This window comes from Hyla sarda, chromosome 1, assembly GCF_029499605.1.
Source record: "Hyla sarda isolate aHylSar1 chromosome 1, aHylSar1.hap1, whole genome shotgun sequence".
Classification (NCBI taxonomy): domain Eukaryota; kingdom Metazoa; phylum Chordata; class Amphibia; order Anura; family Hylidae; genus Hyla; species Hyla sarda.
The window spans coordinates 82050690-82070664 of NC_079189.1; the positions used below are offsets into that span (position 1 = coordinate 82050690).

The 19975-nt window shown below is 44.5% G+C and overlaps 1 protein-coding gene across 4 annotated transcripts in view; it reads right to left on the reverse strand.

The window, feature by feature from the left end:
- RELL1 (RELT like 1) overlaps positions 1 to 10759 on the reverse strand; it is a 70494-nt gene extending 59735 nt beyond the window's left edge. The window contains exon 1 of one of the 4 annotated variants that reach the window (XM_056556462.1): positions 10525 to 10759. In XM_056556462.1, the coding sequence (XP_056412437.1) occupies positions 10525 to 10597 (73 nt within the window). In that variant the 5' untranslated portion in view covers positions 10598 to 10759. Of the gene's footprint in view, positions 1 to 3915; positions 4012 to 10245; positions 10269 to 10446; positions 10469 to 10524 lie in introns of those variants that run through there. The other 3 variants (XM_056556496.1, XM_056556487.1, XM_056556477.1) reach the window with 3 other exon arrangements.
- Between the last annotated feature and the right edge of the window lie 9216 nt (positions 10760 to 19975).

Here is a 19975-nt window from a genome sequence, read left to right on the forward strand (position 1 = left end):
TAAATCTGTCCTTCCTGTTAGGCTGCGTTCACACGGCCGTCTGTCCCCGTTTTTTTTTATCCCCATTTCGGTTCTGTTCTTGCAGGCTGTAAACAGATTAAAAACTATTTTTTTTTTTTTTTTTAAATCCCATTCATGTCAATGGGATTTTTTTACTATCAGTTTACATCCGTTTTTTTCCCGTCTGCACTCATTTCCGTTTTCTTGACGGTAGAAAAAAGGTACATGCGGTATTTTTTCTTCAGTCAAAAAAGCGGATACAGTAAATTTAACATTGACGTCTATGGAAAACGGATGAAGCTTTAAAGGGTTTTTTCAGGAAAAAAAACAACTTTTTTTATACATCAACTGGCACCAGAAAGTTATACAGATTTGTTAATTACTTCTTAATCCTTTCAGTGCTTATGAGCTGCTGAAGAGGAGTTGTTCTTTTCGGTCTTAGTGCTCTCTGATGTCACCTGTCTCGGGAACTGTCCAGAGTAAAAGCAAATCCCCATAGCAAACCTCTTCTACTCTGAGCAGTTCCCATGACAAGCAGAGATGTCAGCAGAGAGCACTGTTGTCATACTGAAAAGAACAACTCAACTTCAGCAGCTGATAATTATTGGACGGATTAAGATTGTTTTATTTTTTTATTTTTTTTTAAGTTATTTACAAATCTGTTTAACTTTCTGGACCCAGTTGATATATATATATATATATATATATATATATATATATATATATATATATATATATAAATAAATTTAAAAAAAAATAAGCTTTTTCCTGGAATACCCCTTTAATATCATCCGTTTGCATCCGTCTTTTGATGCTCAGAACAAAAAAAGTTTTTTTTTGTTTTTTAACTGAATAATAACGGATCCAAATGGATAACATCCATTTGCATCCGTTATTGTCCTTTTTTTTTTTTTTTAAGTCTTTTTTTTTTTTTTTTGAAGGGAGAAGAATGGGACGGGTCTAGACGGCCGTGTGAACGCAGCCTTAGAAATGTACATAAAAGAGGGAGATTTAAAGGGGTATTCCAGGCCAAAAATTTTTTTATATATCAACTGCCTCCGGAAAGTTAAACAGATTTGTAAATTACTTCTATTAAAAAATCTTAATCCTTCCAATAGTTATTAGCTTCTGAAGTTGAGTTGTTGTTTTCTGTCTAACTGCTCTCTGATGACTCACGTCCCGGGAGCTGTGCAGTTCCTATCGGGATATTCTCCCATCATGCACAGCTCCCGGGACGTGACATCATCATTGAGCAGTTAGACAGAAAACTTCAGAAGCTAATAACTATTGGAAGGATTAAGATTTTTTAATAGAAGTCATTTACAAATCTGTTTAACTTTCCGGAGCCAGTTGATGTATAAAAAAAAGTTTTGGCCTGGAATACCCCTTTAACAAAACCCGTCCAGAGGCAAAGTTGCTGAGTTGCCCATAGCAACCAATCAGATCGCTTCTGTTATTTTTCAGAGGCCTTTTCAAAAATGAAAGAAGCGATTCTGACTTTTCCTCTGGACAGGTTTTGATAAATCTCCCCCTCAATATGTTCACATTTTGACAATTCCTAGTAATTTTATTGTACACGTGATGTTCTCCAATCTTTCTTGAGTGAAACCCTACTTTCTATGACAGTGGTTCCCAACCAGGGTGCCTCCAGCTGTTGCAAAACTACAACTCCCAGCATGCCCGGACAGCCTTCGGCTGTCCGGGCATGCTGGGAGTTGTAGTTCTGCAACAGCTGGAGGCACCCTGGTTGGGAAAACACTGTTCTATGAGCAGGCCACCCAAACCACAACTGGGGAATTCTGCTGCAGAGATCAGCTGGTGATCAGCTGCTATCACCAGGAGGAACTGCTGGAGGGGTAATGAAGCGTCACACAATGTGGAACCAGGTTGTTCAAGTAAACAATTCATTTAAATCAGATTTTGTTCCTGTGTCATAGGCAGCATGTGATACTTTCCCATCATCTCCATTTACAATACATGAGAAAGCACAAGGTTTTCCGTCTGGCGTAACCCATCCCAAGAAATTCCCATTATACCCTCTGCTTTCTAATCCATAAGGATTGGGTAACAGGTCTAAGACTCTAAACTTGTGATATAAAAAGGCAAGAGACTAGGATAACGCTCGATTACACAGATCTCTATGTACAAAGCTCGTGGATGAGGAATATCCGCATAAAAGATCAATGTCCACCACCTGCCCAGAAAGCAACGGAGATGTCATCTGTGAGTACAAGGGGTGGCCGACCAGAGATTGGCATCAGGAGCCTTCAAAGACGTGAACAAAGGGCAATATTAACCTATTATGTACAGCAGAGCAAATAATACTGTTAGGATTCGGCAGGCTGGATGTGGATCCTCTGTGTCAGCGAGGGATTGGCGTGGACCGTACCGGTGGACTGGTTCTAAGTTGCTACTGGTTTTCACCAGAGCCCGCCGCAAAGCAGGATGGTCTTGCTGCGGCGGTAGCAACCAGGTCGTATCCACCGATAACGGCTCAACCTCGCTGACTGCTGAGAAGACGTGGGACAGAAGGACTAGACAGAGGCAAGGTCAGACGTAGCAGAAGGTCAGGGCAGGCGGCAAGGTTCGTAGTCAATGGTAACGGCAGAAGGTCTGGAAACACTGGTAAGGCAATCACAGGAAGCGCTTTCACTAGGCACAAGGGCAACAAGATCCGGCAATGCTGGGAAGGGGAAGTGAGGTTATATAGAGCAAGGAGCAGGTGGAAGCTAATTACACTGATTGGGCCAGGCACCAATTAGTGGTGCACTGGCCCTTTAATTCTTAGAGAGCTGGCGCGCGCGCGCCCTAGAGAGCGGAGCCGCGCGCGCCAGGACGTGACAGCCGGGGACCGGGACAGGTAAGTGGATTGGGATGCGATCCGCGAACGGGCTATGCGAATCGCATCCCCGTCGGCAGTGTCAGTGCAGCGCTCCCGGTCAGCGAGTCTGACCAGGGCGCTGCAGAGAGGAGAACGCCGCGAGCGCTCCGGGGAGGAGCAGGGACCCGGAGCGCTCGGCGTAACAAATACGCACATGGCTAGGATATGGCTAGTCATCAGGATTCCGAGCGAATCATTTTATCTCCATAGTCCTCTCTATTGACAAAATATAAGCTTTTTCCTTATTATGTAAAATGATACTCAAGTGCCCAGGGGGTGTTCCCCAGCACAAGACCCAGGTGCCTGCAGCCCATGTATTCTTATATCTTAGGCTATGTTCACACGTCCGTCTAGTCCCGTTCCGTTCTTCTCCTGTCAAAAAAAATAAAAATAAAAAACAGACCATAACAGAAGCAAACGGATGTTGTCCGTTTGTATCCATTATTGTTCAGTTAATAAACAAAAAAAAAATTTTTTTTCGGTTCTGAGCATGCTCAGAAGTAAAAACGGATCAAAAAATGGATTGAAAATACGGATGCAAACGGATGACATGAAAGGCTCATCTGTTTTCCATAGACTTTAATATTAATTTTACTGCATGTGTTTTTTCTTCCATTTTTTTGACGGGAGAAAAAAATACTGCATGCGCCGTCTTTTCTCCCGTAAAAAAAAGAAAAGAAAAGAAATGAGCGCCGGCGGGTGCAAACAGATTGTGAAAGGATTGTAAAAAAAAAATCCCATTGACATCAATGGGATTATTTTACAACCGTTTGAAATCCGCTTACAAGCAGCAACAACGGAACCTAAACGGGGGGAGAGGGAACAGGGACAGACGGTCGTGTGAACGCCACTAACAGCCACTAAATCAGTGTTCTCCAATCAGGGTGCCACCAGCTGTTGCAAAACTACAACTACAAGCATGCCCGGACAGCCTTCGGCTGTCCGGGCATGCTGGGAGTTGTAGTTTTGCAACAGCTGGATAAACCCTGGTTGGAAACACTGCACTAAATAAATAGGACATGGGCCGGACTTACCTGGACTCTTGCTGTGCTAGGGAACGCCCCCTGGGCACTTAGAATCCTTTTTGTTATTATGTATAAAAGGCTTATCTTATCACTAAAAAAGACTATGGAGGTATGTCCTAAATCCTGATGACTAGCTATACATATATCCATATATAGAATACCAATTATCCTGCAAGATACAAAATACAAGACCCCAGCAGCTTGAAAATGGCGGCATGTGGCTGCAGGAATGCTGCTTCTTTGTAACACTGGAATGATGGAATAAACTTCAACGCTTTTTACATCCATTGTGTGCTGCTGGCATCATGAAATATATATATCCTTCAAGATGCACACACACAGCCATGAGCCCATTTACAACCCCCTGTTCTCCTACTGACAGGTGCACTCCACCCACTAATATGGAATTACATATATAGCTGGTCAGATACACACTATACCATAGTAGGTATAGATTGAGGAGTACTATGGGTAATTCTAGTGTACCCACTGCATCATCTGATAACTGTATGGCCAAATAAACACACACACATATATATATATATATATATATATATATATATATATATATATACACACACACACATAAATATACACACACTATATATATATATATATATATATATATATATATATATATATATATATATATATATATATATACACACACAAACACACACACACACACACACACACACACACACAGTATATACTCGAGTATAAGCCGAGTTTTTCAGCCCGATTTTTCGTACTGAAAACACCCCCCTCGGCTTAAACTCGAGTGAACTCTCCACCCGCAGTGGTCTTCAACCTGCGAACCTCCAGATGTTTCAAAACTACAACTCCCAGCATGGGAGTTGTAGTTTTGAAACCTCCGGAGGTCCGCAGGTTGAAGACCACTGCGGCCTTCGACATCATCCAGCCCCCTCTCACCCCCCTTTAGTTCTGTACAGTACTCACCTCCGCTCGGCGCTGGTCCGGTGCTGCAGGACTGTCCGGAGAGGAGGTGGTCCGGTGGGATAGTGGTTCCGGGCTGCTATCTTCACCGGGGAGGCCTCTTCTAAGCGCTTCGGGCCCGGCCCCAGAATAGTCACGTTGCCTTGACAACGACGCAGAGGTACGTTCATTGCCAACGTACTTCTGCGTCATTGTCAAGGCAACGCCTCTATTCCGGGCCAGAAGCGCGGAGAAGAGGCGCCCCCGGTGAAGATAGCAGCCCGGAACCACTATCCCACCGGACCACCTCCTCACCGGACAGTCCTGCAGCACCGGACCAGCGCCGAGCGGAGGTGAGTACTGTACAGAACTAAAGGGGGGTGAGAGGGGGCTGGATGATGTCGAAGGCCGCAGTGGTCTTCAACCTGCGGACCTCCGGAGGTTTCAAAACTACAACTCCCAGCAAGCCCGGACAGCCGATGGCTGCCCGGGCTTGCTGGGAGTTGTAGTTTTGAAACCTCTGGAGGTCCGCAGGTTGAAGACCACTGAGGGCGGATGATGAAGGGGGGGGGTGTGGGATGATGACAAGAGGATGATGAAGGGGGGGTGTGGGACGATGACAAGAAGATGATGAAGGGGGGGTGTGGGATGATGAAGGGGGGTGGGGATGATGACAAGGGGATGATGAAGGGGGGTGTGTGGGATGATTACAAGGGAATGATGAAGGGGGGTGGGGATGATGACAAGGGGATGATGAAGGGGGGTGGGGATGATGACAAGGGGAGATGTGTGGGATGATGACAAGGGGATGATGAAGGGGAGATGTGTGGGATGATGACAGGTGATGATGATGATGATGAGGATGTTAATGACGGGTCTGGATGATGACAGGGGGGGATGATGTATTTCCCACCCTAGGCTTATACTCGAGTCAATAACTTTTCCTGGGATTTTGGGTTGAAATTAGGGGTCTCTGCTTATACTCGGGTCGGCTTATACTCGAGTATATACGGTATTTATTTAGTGACCTCTGAAGTTACAAAAATAAAGGAGTATATTTCCTGGATATGCCATAAATATCTCCTGGGTGCCCCATCCCACGTCTGTGCCATTCTATGCTTAGTTTGGCTTCAAGTTACAATGAAGTAAAAAGACCTTTGTATGGTGAAAATATAGTGATATGAGAGACCCCTGTATTCATGTCAGACAGTAGAGTAGAGATAGCTGTAGGCTGAGCGTGCATGTATATATGGGTGGGATGAGTAGAGATAGCTGTAGGCTGAGCGTGCATGTATATATGGGTGGTATGAGTAGAGATAGCGGTTGGCTGAGCGTGCATGTACATATGGGTGGGATGAGTAGAGATAGATGTAGGCTGAGCGTGCATGTACATATGGGTGGGATGAGTAGAGATAGCTGTAGGCTGAGTGTGCATGTATATATGGTTGGTATGAGTAGAGATAGCTGTAGACTGAGTGTGCATGTATATATGGTTGGTATGAGCAGAGATAGATGTAGGCTGAGAGTGCATGTATATATGGTTGGTATGAGCAGAGATAGATGTAGGCTGAGCGTGCATGTACATATGGGTGGGATGAGTAGAGATAGCTGTAGGCTGAGCGTGCATGTACATATGGGTGGGATGAGTAGAGATAGCTGTAGGCTGAGCGTGCATGTACATATGGGTGGTATGAGTAGAGATAGCTGTAGACTGAGTGTGCATGTATATATGGTTGGTATGAGCAGAGATAGATGTAGGCTGAGCGTGCATGTACATATGGGAGGGATGAGTAGAGATAGTTGTAGGCTGAGCGTGCATGTATATATGGGTGGTATGAGTAGAGATAGCTGTAGACTGAGTGTGCATGTATATATGGTTGGTATGAGCAGAGATAGATGTAGGCTGAGCGTGCATGTACATATGGGTGGGATGAGTAGAGATAGATGTAGGCTGAGCGTGCATGTACATATGGGTGGGATGAATAGAGATAGTTGTAGGCTGAGCGTGCATGTATATATGGGTGGTATGAGTAGAGATAGATGTAGGCCGAGCGTGCATGTACATATGGGTGGTATGAGTAGAGATAGATGTAGGCTGAGCGTGCATGTATATATGGGTGGGATGAGTAGAGATGGATGTAGGCTGAGAGTGCATGTGTATAAGGGGGGGGGGGGAATCAGGAGAAAAAGCTGTGACCAAAGTGAGCACGTGAATGGGGGTGGGGGGGGGGGGGTAGGGGTATCAGGAGAGAAAGTTGTCAGCTTAGCATGCATGTGTACGGAGGGAGGGATAGGGAGAGCACAAAAGTTTAGCCGGCAGAAATGTGAGTTGTTTGGAAGCTACAGAGATGTGCAGATAAAATCTGGAGATTTGACTTACACAGAGAGATAAGGCTCCGTATTCATCATATACAGCAGGAAAGATCCAGGTATATAAACACATCTAACCCCCCACCCCCCTGCACCAGGGTCATCCTGACCTCTGCCAGGCGGGTATATGTGGGCACACCTGTATGTGAACTGTATAGGTATAGACTGCACTATCCTCTACTGCACTGTTTTCTAACTAATGTGCCTCCAGCTGTTGCTAAACTCTGCTTACACAAAATTAACTTAAGATATATAGCACACAGTACATGGGCACCACATGGTATATACTGGTGTATAATGGAGGTATACTCCTGATATATATACTGTACGGTAAACTCTGGTGTATAATGGAGGTATACTCCTGATATATATACTGTACGGTATACTCTGGTGTATAATGGAGGTATACTCCTGATATATATACTGTACAGTATACTCTGGTGTATAATGGAGGTATACTCCTGATATATATATACTGTACGGTATATTCTGGTGTATAATGGAGGTATACTCCTGATATATATACTGTACGGTATACTCTGGTGTATAATGGAGGTATACTCCTGATATATATACTGTACGGTATATTCTGGTGTATAATGGAGGTATACTCCTGATATATATACTGTACGGTATACTCTGGTGTATAATGGAGGTATACTCCTGATATATATACTGTACGGTATACTCTGGTGTATAATGGAGGTATACTCCTGATATATACTGTACGGTATACTCTGGTGTATAATTGAGGTATACTCCTGATATATATACTGTACGGTATATTCTGGTGTATAATGGAGGAATACTCCTGATATATATACTGTACAGTATACTCTGGTGTATAATGGAGGTATACTCCTGATATATATACTGTACGGTATATTCTGGTGTATAATGGAGGTATACTCCTGATATAGATACTGTACGGTATACTCTGGTGTATAATGGAGGTATACTCCTGATATATATACTGTACGGTATACTCTGGTGTATAATGGAGGTATACTCCTGATATATATACTGTACGGTATACTCTGGTGTATAATGGAGGTATACTCCTGATATATATACTGTACGGTATACTCTGGTGTATAATGGAGGTATACTCCTGATATATATACTGTACGGTATACTCTGGTGTATAATGGAGGTATACTCCTGATATATATACTGTACGGTATACTCTGGTGTATAATGGAGGTATACTCCTGATATATATACTGTACGGTATACTCTGGTGTATAATGGAGGTATACTCCTGATATATATACTGTACGGTATATTCTGGTGTATAATGGAGGTATACTCCTGATATATATACTGTACGGTATACTCTGGTGTATAATGGAGGTATACTCCTGAAATATATACTGTACGGTATACTCTGGTGTATAATGGAGGTATACTCCTGATATATATATACTGTACGGTATATTCTGGTGTATAATGGAAGTATACTCCTGATATATATACTGTACGGTATATTCTGGTGTATAATGGAGGTATACTCCTGATATATACTGTACGGTATACTCTGGTGTATAATGGAGGTATACTCCTGATATATACTGTACGGTATACTCTGGTGTATAATGGAGGAATACTCCTGATATATATACTGTACAGTATACTCTGGTGTATAATGGAGGTATACTCCTGATATATATACTGTACGGTATATTCTGGTGTATAATGGAGGTATAGTCCTGATATATATACTGTACAGTATACTCTGGTGTATAATGGAGGTATACTCCTGATATATATACTGTACGGTATACTCTGGTGTATAATGGAGGTATACTCCTGATATATATACTGTACAGTATACTCTGGTGTATAATGGAGGTATACTCCTGATATATATACTGTACAGTATACTCTGGTGTATAATGGAGGTATACTCTTGATATATATACTGTACGGTATACTCTGGTGTATAATGGAGGTATACTCCTGATATATATACTGTACAGTATACTCTGGTGTATAATGGAGGTATACTCCTGATATATATACTGTACGGTATACTCTGGTGTATAATGGAGGTATACTCCTGATATATATACTGTACAGTATACTCTGGTGTATAATGGAGGTATACTCCTGATATATATACTGTACAGTATACTCTGGTGTATAATGGAGGTATACTCCTGATATATATACTGTACGGTATACTCTGGTGTATAATGGAGGTATACTCCTGATATATATACTGTACGGTATACTCTGGTGTATAATGGAGGTATACTCCTGATATATATACTGTACAGTATACTCTGGTGTATAATGGAGGTATACTCCTGATATATATACTGTACGGTATACTCTGGTGTATAATGGAGGTATACTCCTGATATATATACTGTACAGTATACTCTGGTGTATAATGGAGGTATACTCCTGATATATATACTGTACAGTATACTCTGGTGTATAATGGAGGTATACTCCTGATATATATACTGTACGGTATATTCTGGTGTATAATGGAGGTATACTCCTGATATATATACTGTACGTCATACTCTGGTGTATAATGGAGGTATACTCCTGATATATATACTGTACGGTATATTCTGGTGTATAATGGAGGTATACTCCTGATATCTACTGTACGGTATATTCTGGTGTATAATGGAGGTATACTCCTGATATATACTGTACGGTATATTCTGGTGTATAATGGAGGTATACTCCTGATATCTACTGTACGGTATATTCTGGTGTATAATGGAGGTATACTCCTGATATCTACTGTACGGTATATTCTGGTGTATAATGGAGGTATACTCCTGATATATATATATACTGTACGGCTATAGTCTGGTGCAGTGTTTCCCAACCAGGGTGCCTCCAGCTGTTTCAAAACTACAACTCCCAGCATGCCCGGACAGCCGTTGGCAAGAGCTGGAGAGACTCTAGTTAGGAAACCCTGTTCTGGTGTATTATGAAGGTATACTCCGGATATCTACCGTACAGCTATACTCTGGTGTATACTATATACCTGACAGTAGGCTCACCCACCTGATGTCTATAAAGTCTACAATGGCCCCAACCTGTGGCTCTCCAGCATATGTAAAACTACAACTCCCATCATGCATTGAGAGCCACAGGTTAGGGAAGAGTAGTATCTAATAGGCATTCCCCTCCTACACCACACCCTAAACGTATAAGAGCAGGATGGGCGCACTACAAGGCGCAGCTGAGGACACAGTATACACGGACCCGTGCACACACAGCGATGCTCAGGTAGTTCCCGGAGTTGCGGTTATATCGTTTCTATAGTCCGGGGTGTGCGCTCACCTGCACTGCGGACTCCTCTCCAGGGTAACTGCTCGGGATGCGCCCACACCGGAGGACTCACCACCGGAGACATCTCCGCTCTGCCGCCCGCTCTCTGTCCGGTCTGTCAATCAGCGCGGTCACCGTGGAGGCAAGTGGGCGGGGCGTGGAGTGTGAGGGGGCGGGGCTCAGAGTCAGGCAGGGTCACGATCGTCCTGTTGCTTCCTCTGCCATCTTGGCGGAGAACACAGGGGCTGATGGGGAGGAGCATAGGCGGGCGGTTCTGTGAAAGCATCGGGGACTTTTCTTAGTAGTGTTCCTTCGCTGTATGTGCCTTAATATTTATACAGTTATCAAGTTACAATATTAATAGGTTCCAAAATGACCATTGTTTGTTGAGACCATAACTCTATGGAAACCTGGTAATTGGTTCCGAACAAGTGAGGATTAAAGAAAAATAAGTATTGTAGATAACTAATACAGATTAAGGGTATGTTCACACTGAGGGTTTGGAGAGGAATTTCCACGAGTAATTCTGCTGGCTTATTCCTCTCCAATTCATTCAGCAGTGCCATACCCCATAGTATTTAGTTAAATGGGCACTGTCACCAACTTTATTTTTTGATATGTTGTAGTACTTATGTACTACAACATCTCTCTAATATACTTTTATTATTATTTTTTTCATTAAAAAGGTTTAATTTACATTTAAAAACCAGCTACTGAAAAAGGACAGATTTTGGAGTGGCAATCAGTCCTTTTTCAGTTAGGCTGCACTCGCTCCCTGCCTGTCAATCAGACAGGCGGGAGCGAACGCATTGGCTCCTCGTCCACTGGCTGGGAGGCCACTCCTCCCGCACATCACCGCCTCGTTGCCGCCGCTGTCCCTGCACGCCCGCTGCCGGACTCTGCAGTAACTGCAAGTGTAATGAGGGAAAGGGCTAGTGCCATAGCGGGGGGGGGGAACGGGCTAGCAAAAAAAATAAAAATAGGATGGTGGGGGCTACCCACTGAGGAAATTCCGCTAGCGCAATTCTGTCACAGAATTCCGTTCCGCATGAAGAATGAACATGTTCGTTCTTCATGCGGAATTTGGCTCGTAACTCCATAGATGTAAATGTGAAAATTTTTGGCAGTCTGCCACGCTTCCGCGCGGAATTCGCGCATTAGTATGTGTCCGATCCCCTTTCATTTCCACGTGGAATTCAGCGCGAATTCTGCGCAAATCCTGTGCGGAAAAAAAACTGCGTTTTGGTGCAGATTTTGTAAGCGAACATTCCGCTCACACCTCTACCAGTGTGAATATACCCTAAGCAAGTCCTTACATATAAAAGAAAGAAAGATCTGCTGGAAGCTGTAAATCACTGTCTATGTCAGTATTTTCCAAGCAGGGAGCCTGCAGCTGTTGCAAAACTACAACTCCCAGCATGCCTGGACAGCCAAAGACTGTCCGGGGATGCTGGGAGTTGTAGTTTTGTAACAGCTGGGGGCACTCTGCTTGGGAAACACTGGTCTATGTAGACGACAGGAGCTTCTTGGGGGTCCTGTACAGAGCACGCAATGTCCTAAAAAAAAGTAACATTGAGTCGCCCTCACCTGGTGTCCAAAGGAGCAGTTATCCCTGGGACAGGTAAAGAGTACAGAACATGTAATACCTCCCTGTACTGTAGGGGGCACTACCAGACACCAGTCAGTGCATACACTTCAATAATACAGGGGTTTTACCAGTGAATGCCCATTCTGATTGCTCCGTTCTTCCAGCACTGACAGGTATCACAGATCTGGACTGTCGGTACATTGTATGCTGAGTCTGGTTTCAAGTTACAATGGTCCAGAAAAGACCATTGTATGTTGAAACTATTGTATGCTGAGGCCATTGTAAGTTGAGGGATCACTGTATGTGCACATTCTTTATACTGATCGGTCCCACAATGTGCACCATGTTCTCTGCTATATGCACGTGTGTATGTTACATTTATGTATGTCCATATGTCACAACCTCCTGATCTGTCTGTTAGTTGCACAATGTCCACTGATCCGCACTTAGTTATACACGAAGGTGCTTACAGTACGGCTGCCGTCAGTGCCGCACACAAGTATCGGAAGTTATGGAACATATGCTATATATGATCCCTGACGAATCATAGCGGATGAAATGCGTCGGATAACTTTTCATGTATGGATGACGTCCAGAGGCTGCAATAAAGGGATGCCTACTAGAAGAAACGGATAAGTGAAAAAACGCACATGTCATAAGCGTCTGCATGATAAACGCAATGGGAATAAGGGTGTACACAAACAAGAGGAAAAGGTGCAATATAGATATGAACCCTGAGATTGAACACAGAGTGCAATATAAGGGACTTTGTGTAATTTGTGTAAGCACCTTACCCAGAACGTGCACAACTAAGGAGTGCGGATCAGTGGACATTGTGCAATCAACAGACAGATCGGGAGGTTGTGACATATGGACATACATAAATGTAACTTACACATGTGCATATAGCAGAGAACATGCATATTAAGGCACATACAGCCAAGGAACACGACTAAGACAATCTAATCAGTGCGGAACAATGCATAACAGCACTAGTACACTGAACAGACTGATAAGAGAACAGCATTGTCACTGGTGGCGGCAGATGCAGCTTCACAAAATCACAAATGTTGTAAGTGTAAAACTGTTTTAAAATAATAAAATAAAAGTTATGTTTTAAAGAGTACTCATCCGTTCCTGACTCTCATTGACACTATTCCTGTGTTTTTCATTCAAAACCCCCTCTTTCTACCAGATTTATTGTCTTCTTGGCTGCTCATTCAGCCGTCCTAGTGTGAGAGAGGAAGGGGGCGTGGCCCAGCATACAGGCTATGAATAGTGTTGCTCGCGAATATTCGCAATGCAAATTTTATTCGTGAATATAGCACCATATATTCGTAATTACGAATATATTTTTTTTCTTTTTTTTTTCACAGTACACATCACAGTGATCACCCCTCTCTGCTTCCAGCTTGTGTGGTGTAAAGAAGGCTATAATAGTACTGTGTGAGACTGGCGTGCAAATTTCCACATATGCGAAAATTTGCATATGCGAATTTTCGCTTATGCTAATTTTTATAAATGATGATTTTCGCATATGCGAAAAATAAAGCGTGAATATTACGAATATGCGAATTTAGCGAATATATGACGAATATTCGTCCATATATTCGCAAAATATTGCGAATTCGAATATGGCCTATGCCGCTCAACACTAGCTATGAACACAGCAGCCTCAGCTCTGAATCTTCTCCTCTCTGTGTACAACTGCATGTGCAGAGAGAAGAAAGATCGGAGCTCAGATAGTAAAATGAATGAGGGCATGCAGTAAGGCAGAGTCAGGAGTATGCCCTGCTGTGCTATGAGCACAGTGCTGGCTCCTGCCTGTCTGATTGACAGGCAGGGAGCAGTGCTGAGCTTGTCTGTGTCCCAGCTGCAGTCTGAGATTTAGGACTCCAGCAAGAGTCTGAAATCTATAAAAAGGGCTTGCGGCCAGGACTGGTAGGGAGACCCCTAATGGTCATTTTTTCAAAGTGGAAAATTAAATAGAAAAAAGCATATTTTTGAACTCCTTGGGGACGGAGCCGATTATAACCCTAAGGATGGAAGCATCTTTTGCAATTCTGACCACTGTCACTTTAAGCATTAATAACTCTGGGATGCTTTTACTTTTCATTCTGATTTCGAGATTGTTTTTTCGTGACATATTCTACTTTATGTTAGTGGTAAATTTTTGTCGATACTTGCATCATTTCTTGGTGAAAAATTCAAAAATTTGATGAAAAAAATTGAACATTTAGCATTTTTCAAATTTTGAAGCTCTCTGCTTGTAAGGAAAACAGACATTCCAAATAAATTATATATTGATTCACATATACAATATGTCTACTTTATGTTTGCATCATAAAGTTGCCATGTTTTTACTTTTGGAAGACATCAGAGGGCTTAAAATTTCAGAAGCAATTTTCCAATTTTTCACAAAATTTTCAAAATCGGATTTTTCAGGGGCCAGTTCAGTTTTGAAGTGGATTTGAAGGGCTTTCATATTAGAAATACCCCATAAATTACCCCATTATAAAAACTGCACCCCTCAAAGTATTCAAAATGACATTCAGTAAGTTAACCCTTTAGGTGTTTCACAGGAATAGCAGCAAAGTGAAGGAGAAAATTCAAAATCTTCATTTTTTACACTTGCATGTTCTTGTAGACCCAGTTTTTGAAATTTTACAAGGGGTAATAGGAGAAAAAGCCCCCCAAAATTTGTAACCCAATTTCTCTAGAGTATGGAAATACCTCATTTGTGCATGTCAAGTGTTCGGCAGGCGCAGTAGAGGGCTCAGAAGGGAAGGAGCGACAATGGGATTTTGGAGAGTGAATTTTGCTGAAATGGTTTTTGGGGGCATGTCACACTTAGGAAGCCCCTATGGTGCCAGAACAGCAAAAACCACATGGCATACTATTTTGGAAACTACACCCCTCAAGGCACGTAACAAGGGGTCCGGTGAGCCTTAACACCCTACAGGTGTTTGACGACTTTTCGTTAAATTCGGATGTGTAAATGAAAAAAAGTGCAGTTTTTCCCCCAAATTTACCATTTATACAAAGGGCAATGGGAGAAAAATCCCCCCAAAATTTGTAACGCAATTTCTCCCGAGTACGGAGATACCCCATATGTGGCCCTAAACTGTTGCCTTGATATACGACAGGGCTCTGAAGTGAGAGAGCGCCATGCGCATTTGAGGCCTGAATAAGGAATTTGCAGTAGGGGTGGACCCGGTTACAAGGATGGGGCTTGTCTCCACCATAACCCTACAGCAGTGTTTCCCAAACAGGGTGCCTCCAGCTGTTGCAAGACTCCCAGCCTGTCAGGACAGTCTATGGCTGTCCGGCAACACTGGGAGTTGTGGATTTGCAACAGCTGGAGGCGCCGTTTAGGAAACACTGCCGTATGAGGCGTTTTTTATTTTTATTGGGGGAGGGGGGGCGACGTGCAAGAGTAAATGGAGAGTAATCCACGCTGAAAAATTTACGGACGGAATTTAAAAAAAATAAATTTGCGCGAAATTCGCCCGAAATCCGCGGGAAATCCCACGGAGTTGCGCGCAGAATTGCGCGCGGACATGGGGGGAGAAAGAATGAAGGTTTTTTTCAGCCATTTCCGCACAAATTGCTCGCAAATTCCACGCAAATTGCGCATAAATTGCCCACGAATTCCGCGTGAAAACGATGTCGGGCGGAATTTTTTTTTACCATTGACTTCAATTGATTTCTGCTAGAGGATTCCGCTTGAAGAATGAACATGTTCTTTCTTCAAGCGGAACGGAATTCAGCGTCGGAATTCTGCTAGCAGAATTTCCGCAGTGTGAACAGGACAGCAGAAATAACATTAAAGTCAATGGGCAGAGGAGATGTGAATTAGTTTGTAGCGGAGAATTCAAGAGGAATTACTCGAGTAAATACCTCTTGAATTACTCTGTGTGAACGCATCCTAAGGGGGTGTATGTGTAGTGTTTTACTTTTTATTTGTTAGTGTAGTGTAGTGTAGTGTTTTTAGGGTACATTCACACAGGCAGGGGTTCACAGTAAGTTTCCTTGAAGGAAACCCACTGTAAACCCGCCCGTGTGAATGTACCCTGTACATTCACATGGGGGGCGCCCCAAACCTTCAGCTGTGGCAAAATGACAACTCCCAGAATGCACTGACGGACCGTACATGCTGGGAGTTGCAGTTTTACAACAGCTGTAGGTACACTGGTGGGGAACCACTGAGTTAGAAAACAGACTCTAGCTCAGTGATTCCAACCGATGTGCCTCCAGCTGTTGCAAGAGTACAACTCCCAGCATGTAAGGTCTGTCAGTGCACTCTGGGAGTTGCAGTTTTGCAACAGCTGGAGGCACACTGGTTGGAATCACTGAGTTAGGAAACAGACTCTAGCTCAGTGTTTCCCAACCAGTGTGCCTACAGCTGTTGCAAAACTACAATTCCCAGCACGGCCAGACAGTCAGGGATGCTGGGCGTGTAGTTCTGCAATATCTGGCCCTTCAGGTGTTGCAGAACTACAACTCCCAGCATGCCTGGACAGTCTGGGCATGCCAGGAGTTGTAGTTATGCAACAACTGGGGAAGAACAGTTTGGAGACCGCTAAGTAGTGGCCTCCAGACGTTGCAAAACTACAACTCCAGGCATGCTGGGAGTTGTAGTTCTGCAACATCTGAAGGGCCAGATATTGCAGAACTACACGCCCAGCATCCCTGACTGACTGTCTACACAGTGGTCTCCAAACTGTGACCCTCCAGATGTTGCAAAACTACAACTCCCAGCATGCCCAGACAGCTTTTGGCTGTGTGGGCATGCTGGGAGTTGTAGTTTTGCAGCTTTTAGAAGGCCACAGTGAAGATCACTTATCGCGATCTTCACTGCAGCCTTCTCAGCTGCACTTTCCGTCCGCTACTCTTCCTGCTTGTGCCGCTGCTCCATGGATGCCGCCGATGCCGCCTACGAAGGTCCGGGTAAGCCGGGCCATGCTACCCCTCTCCGCCCGTGTTCCCCCGCTCTGTACCGACTTCCGATCGGTGGCCAGAACGGGAGAAATGAACTCTAACCCCCCCCCCCCGCCCCCCCCCTCCTGCCATTGGTGGTCAGCCTGACCGAGATATACAAAATTACGCAATTTTGGACTTTGGTATTTTTTTACGTATACGCCATTGACTGTGCGGTTTAATTTACCTTATATTTTTATAGTTCAGACATTTGCACACACGGTGATACCACATATGTTAATGTTTATTTTTGTTTACATATTTTTTTTTTTATGGAAAAAGGGGGGTGATTCAAACTTTTATTATGAAGGGGTTAATTCACATTAACTCGTGAGCTGCGTCATAGCAGGGGGCGGGTGCAGGGTGTACCTTTCCACACCCCTAACCCCTCCCTCAATCATGCTCTAACCATGCCTGCAGCTGCAGAATAGGAATAAGCCTTTAGCAGCAATAATTTTGTCAAACAAAGTGACCAAACAGAAATATCTAAATAAAACACTCATCAATTGCAACTCCACACATGTGGTTTATATGGTCACATGTACTACCTGTCAAATGCAATATACAGTAACTTCCGGACATGCGATGGCCCCGACATATGATAAAATCGACATACAATGGCCTCTCATACAATGGCCATCGCATTTCGATGTCAGCATCTATATACGATGCTTTTATATGTCTATGTCGGGGCCATCGCATTAGCTGCTATCCGACAGTGCAAAATGCTTAAGCTGCTGTCGGATAGCAATGGTCCTCGCCCTCGCCCACCCTGGTAACGTCAGGCTGTTACTGTTTGGTTGGTATTTGGTTGAGAATAAAAATAGGGGGACCCTATGCGTTTTTTTTAAATATATTTAATTATTAAAAAAAAAAAAAAAAAAAACGCATAGGGTCCCCCCTATTTTCATTCTCAGCCAAATACCAACCAAACAGTAACAGCCTGACGTTCCCAGGGTGGGCGAGGACCATTGTTACTGGCCCTCCCCAGCCTAAATAACGCCAGCCTGTTACCGCTTAGGCCCAGGAGCGCCATTTTTGACGCTCCAGGCCTGTTGGTACCGGCTCTTCCCGGCACCCCTGTGGCGTTGGGTAACGGGGTAATAATAGGGGGTTAGCGCTAGCTGTTTTTGTGGCTAGCGCTAAGCCCAGGTTAGTAATGGACTCTGTCTATAAGACAGCTTCCACTACTAAGCCTGTCTAGTAAAGTAAGAAAAAAACACAACAGGTTTTAAAAAAATTTTATTACAAAAAACACTCCCCCACAAGCCCTCGTTAACCATTTTATTAAAATCAAACAAAGAAAAACGCTGGTCATCGAAGTAGTCCACCGAATCCGAAGGAGTCCACAGGATACACGGATCTGAAATGAGAAGAAAACAAAAAAAATGGGTTAGTACATTTATTATCACCTGCTCACACATCTCCCGCCCCGCATGACTACAACTGCCAGCATGCCCTTACAGTAAGGACATGCTGGGAGTTGTAGTTGTGTGGTGCAGGAGATGTGTGGGCAAGTGACAAGCTTGTCCCCTGCCCCCAGCTGCAGGACTACAACTCCCAGCATGCCCTTACAGTAAGGTGGGGCGGAGGCCGGGCACAGTGTTTCCCAACCTGGGACTTGTAGTTTTGCAACATCTGGAGGCACCCTGGTTGGGAAACACTGTTTTAGGCCAGTGTTTCCCAACCAGGGTGCCTCCAGATGTTGCAAAACTACAAGCCCCAGCATGCCTGGACAGTCAAAGGCTGTCTAGGCATGCTGGGAGTTGTAGTTTTGCAACATCTGGAGGCAACCTGGCTGGGAAACACTGGCCTAAAACAGTGTTTCCCAACCAAGGTGCCTCCAGATGTTGCAAAACTACAAGTCCCAGCATGCCTGGACAGTCAAAGGCTGTCTAGGCATACTGGGAGTTGTAGTTTTGCAACATCTGGAGGCAACCTGGCTGGGAAACACTGGCCTAAAACAGTGTTTCCCAACCAGGGTGCCTCCAGATGTTGCAAAACTACAAGCCCCAGCATGCCTGGACAGTCAAAGGCTGTCCAGGCATGCTGGGAGTTGTAGTCTTGCAACATCTGGAGGCACCCTGGTTGGGAAACACTGTTTTAGGCCAGTGTTTCCCAACCAGGGTGCCTCCAGCTGTTGCTAAACTACAACTCCCAGCATGCCCGGACAGCCAAAGGGTGTCCAGGCATGCTGGGAGTTGTAGTCTTGCAACATTTGGAGGCACCCTGGTTGGGAAGCTTGCGCAACTTACCGGCTTCCGTAAGATCCAGCGCTGCACGACACTGCCGCGCGACGATCTCCGTCAGCGATCGTCGCTGGAGCCTCGGAAGGGTAAGTGAACTTCTTCGCCGATCCCCTTCAGCTGTTTAGTTTTGCAACAGCTGGAGGACTACAGTTTACAGACCACACACCAGTGGTCTGCAAACTGTGGCCCTCCAGCTGTTGCAAAACTACAACACCCAGCATGCCCTGACAGCCAAAGCCTATGGCTCTCAGGGCAGGAGCCCGGGCTGACATTACAGTGCAGCCGCCCGGGCTCCTCATACGGTCTCCCCGCTACCCCCCTTGTCTCCCGCCCGGGCTCCTCATACGGCCTCCCCGCTACCCCCCCCCCATTGTCTCCCGCCCGCTCCGCTCAGCTCCCGCTGCTACAAGACTACAACTCCCAGCGTGTCCTCACTGTAAGGCCATGCTGGGACTTGTAGTCTTGCAACAGCAGACAGATGGGAGTTGTGTGGCGCTGGCAGGAGAGAGGGGGGGATGTAAATCACTGTAGTGTCCCGGTAGTGAGGGTAGCGGGGAGAAAGTATGTTGGAGCCCGGACGGCAGTAGCTTTTCCTGCTCCATGTTGGAGCTGGAGTAAATTTAGTCAATTTTTATGGCCGTTGCGA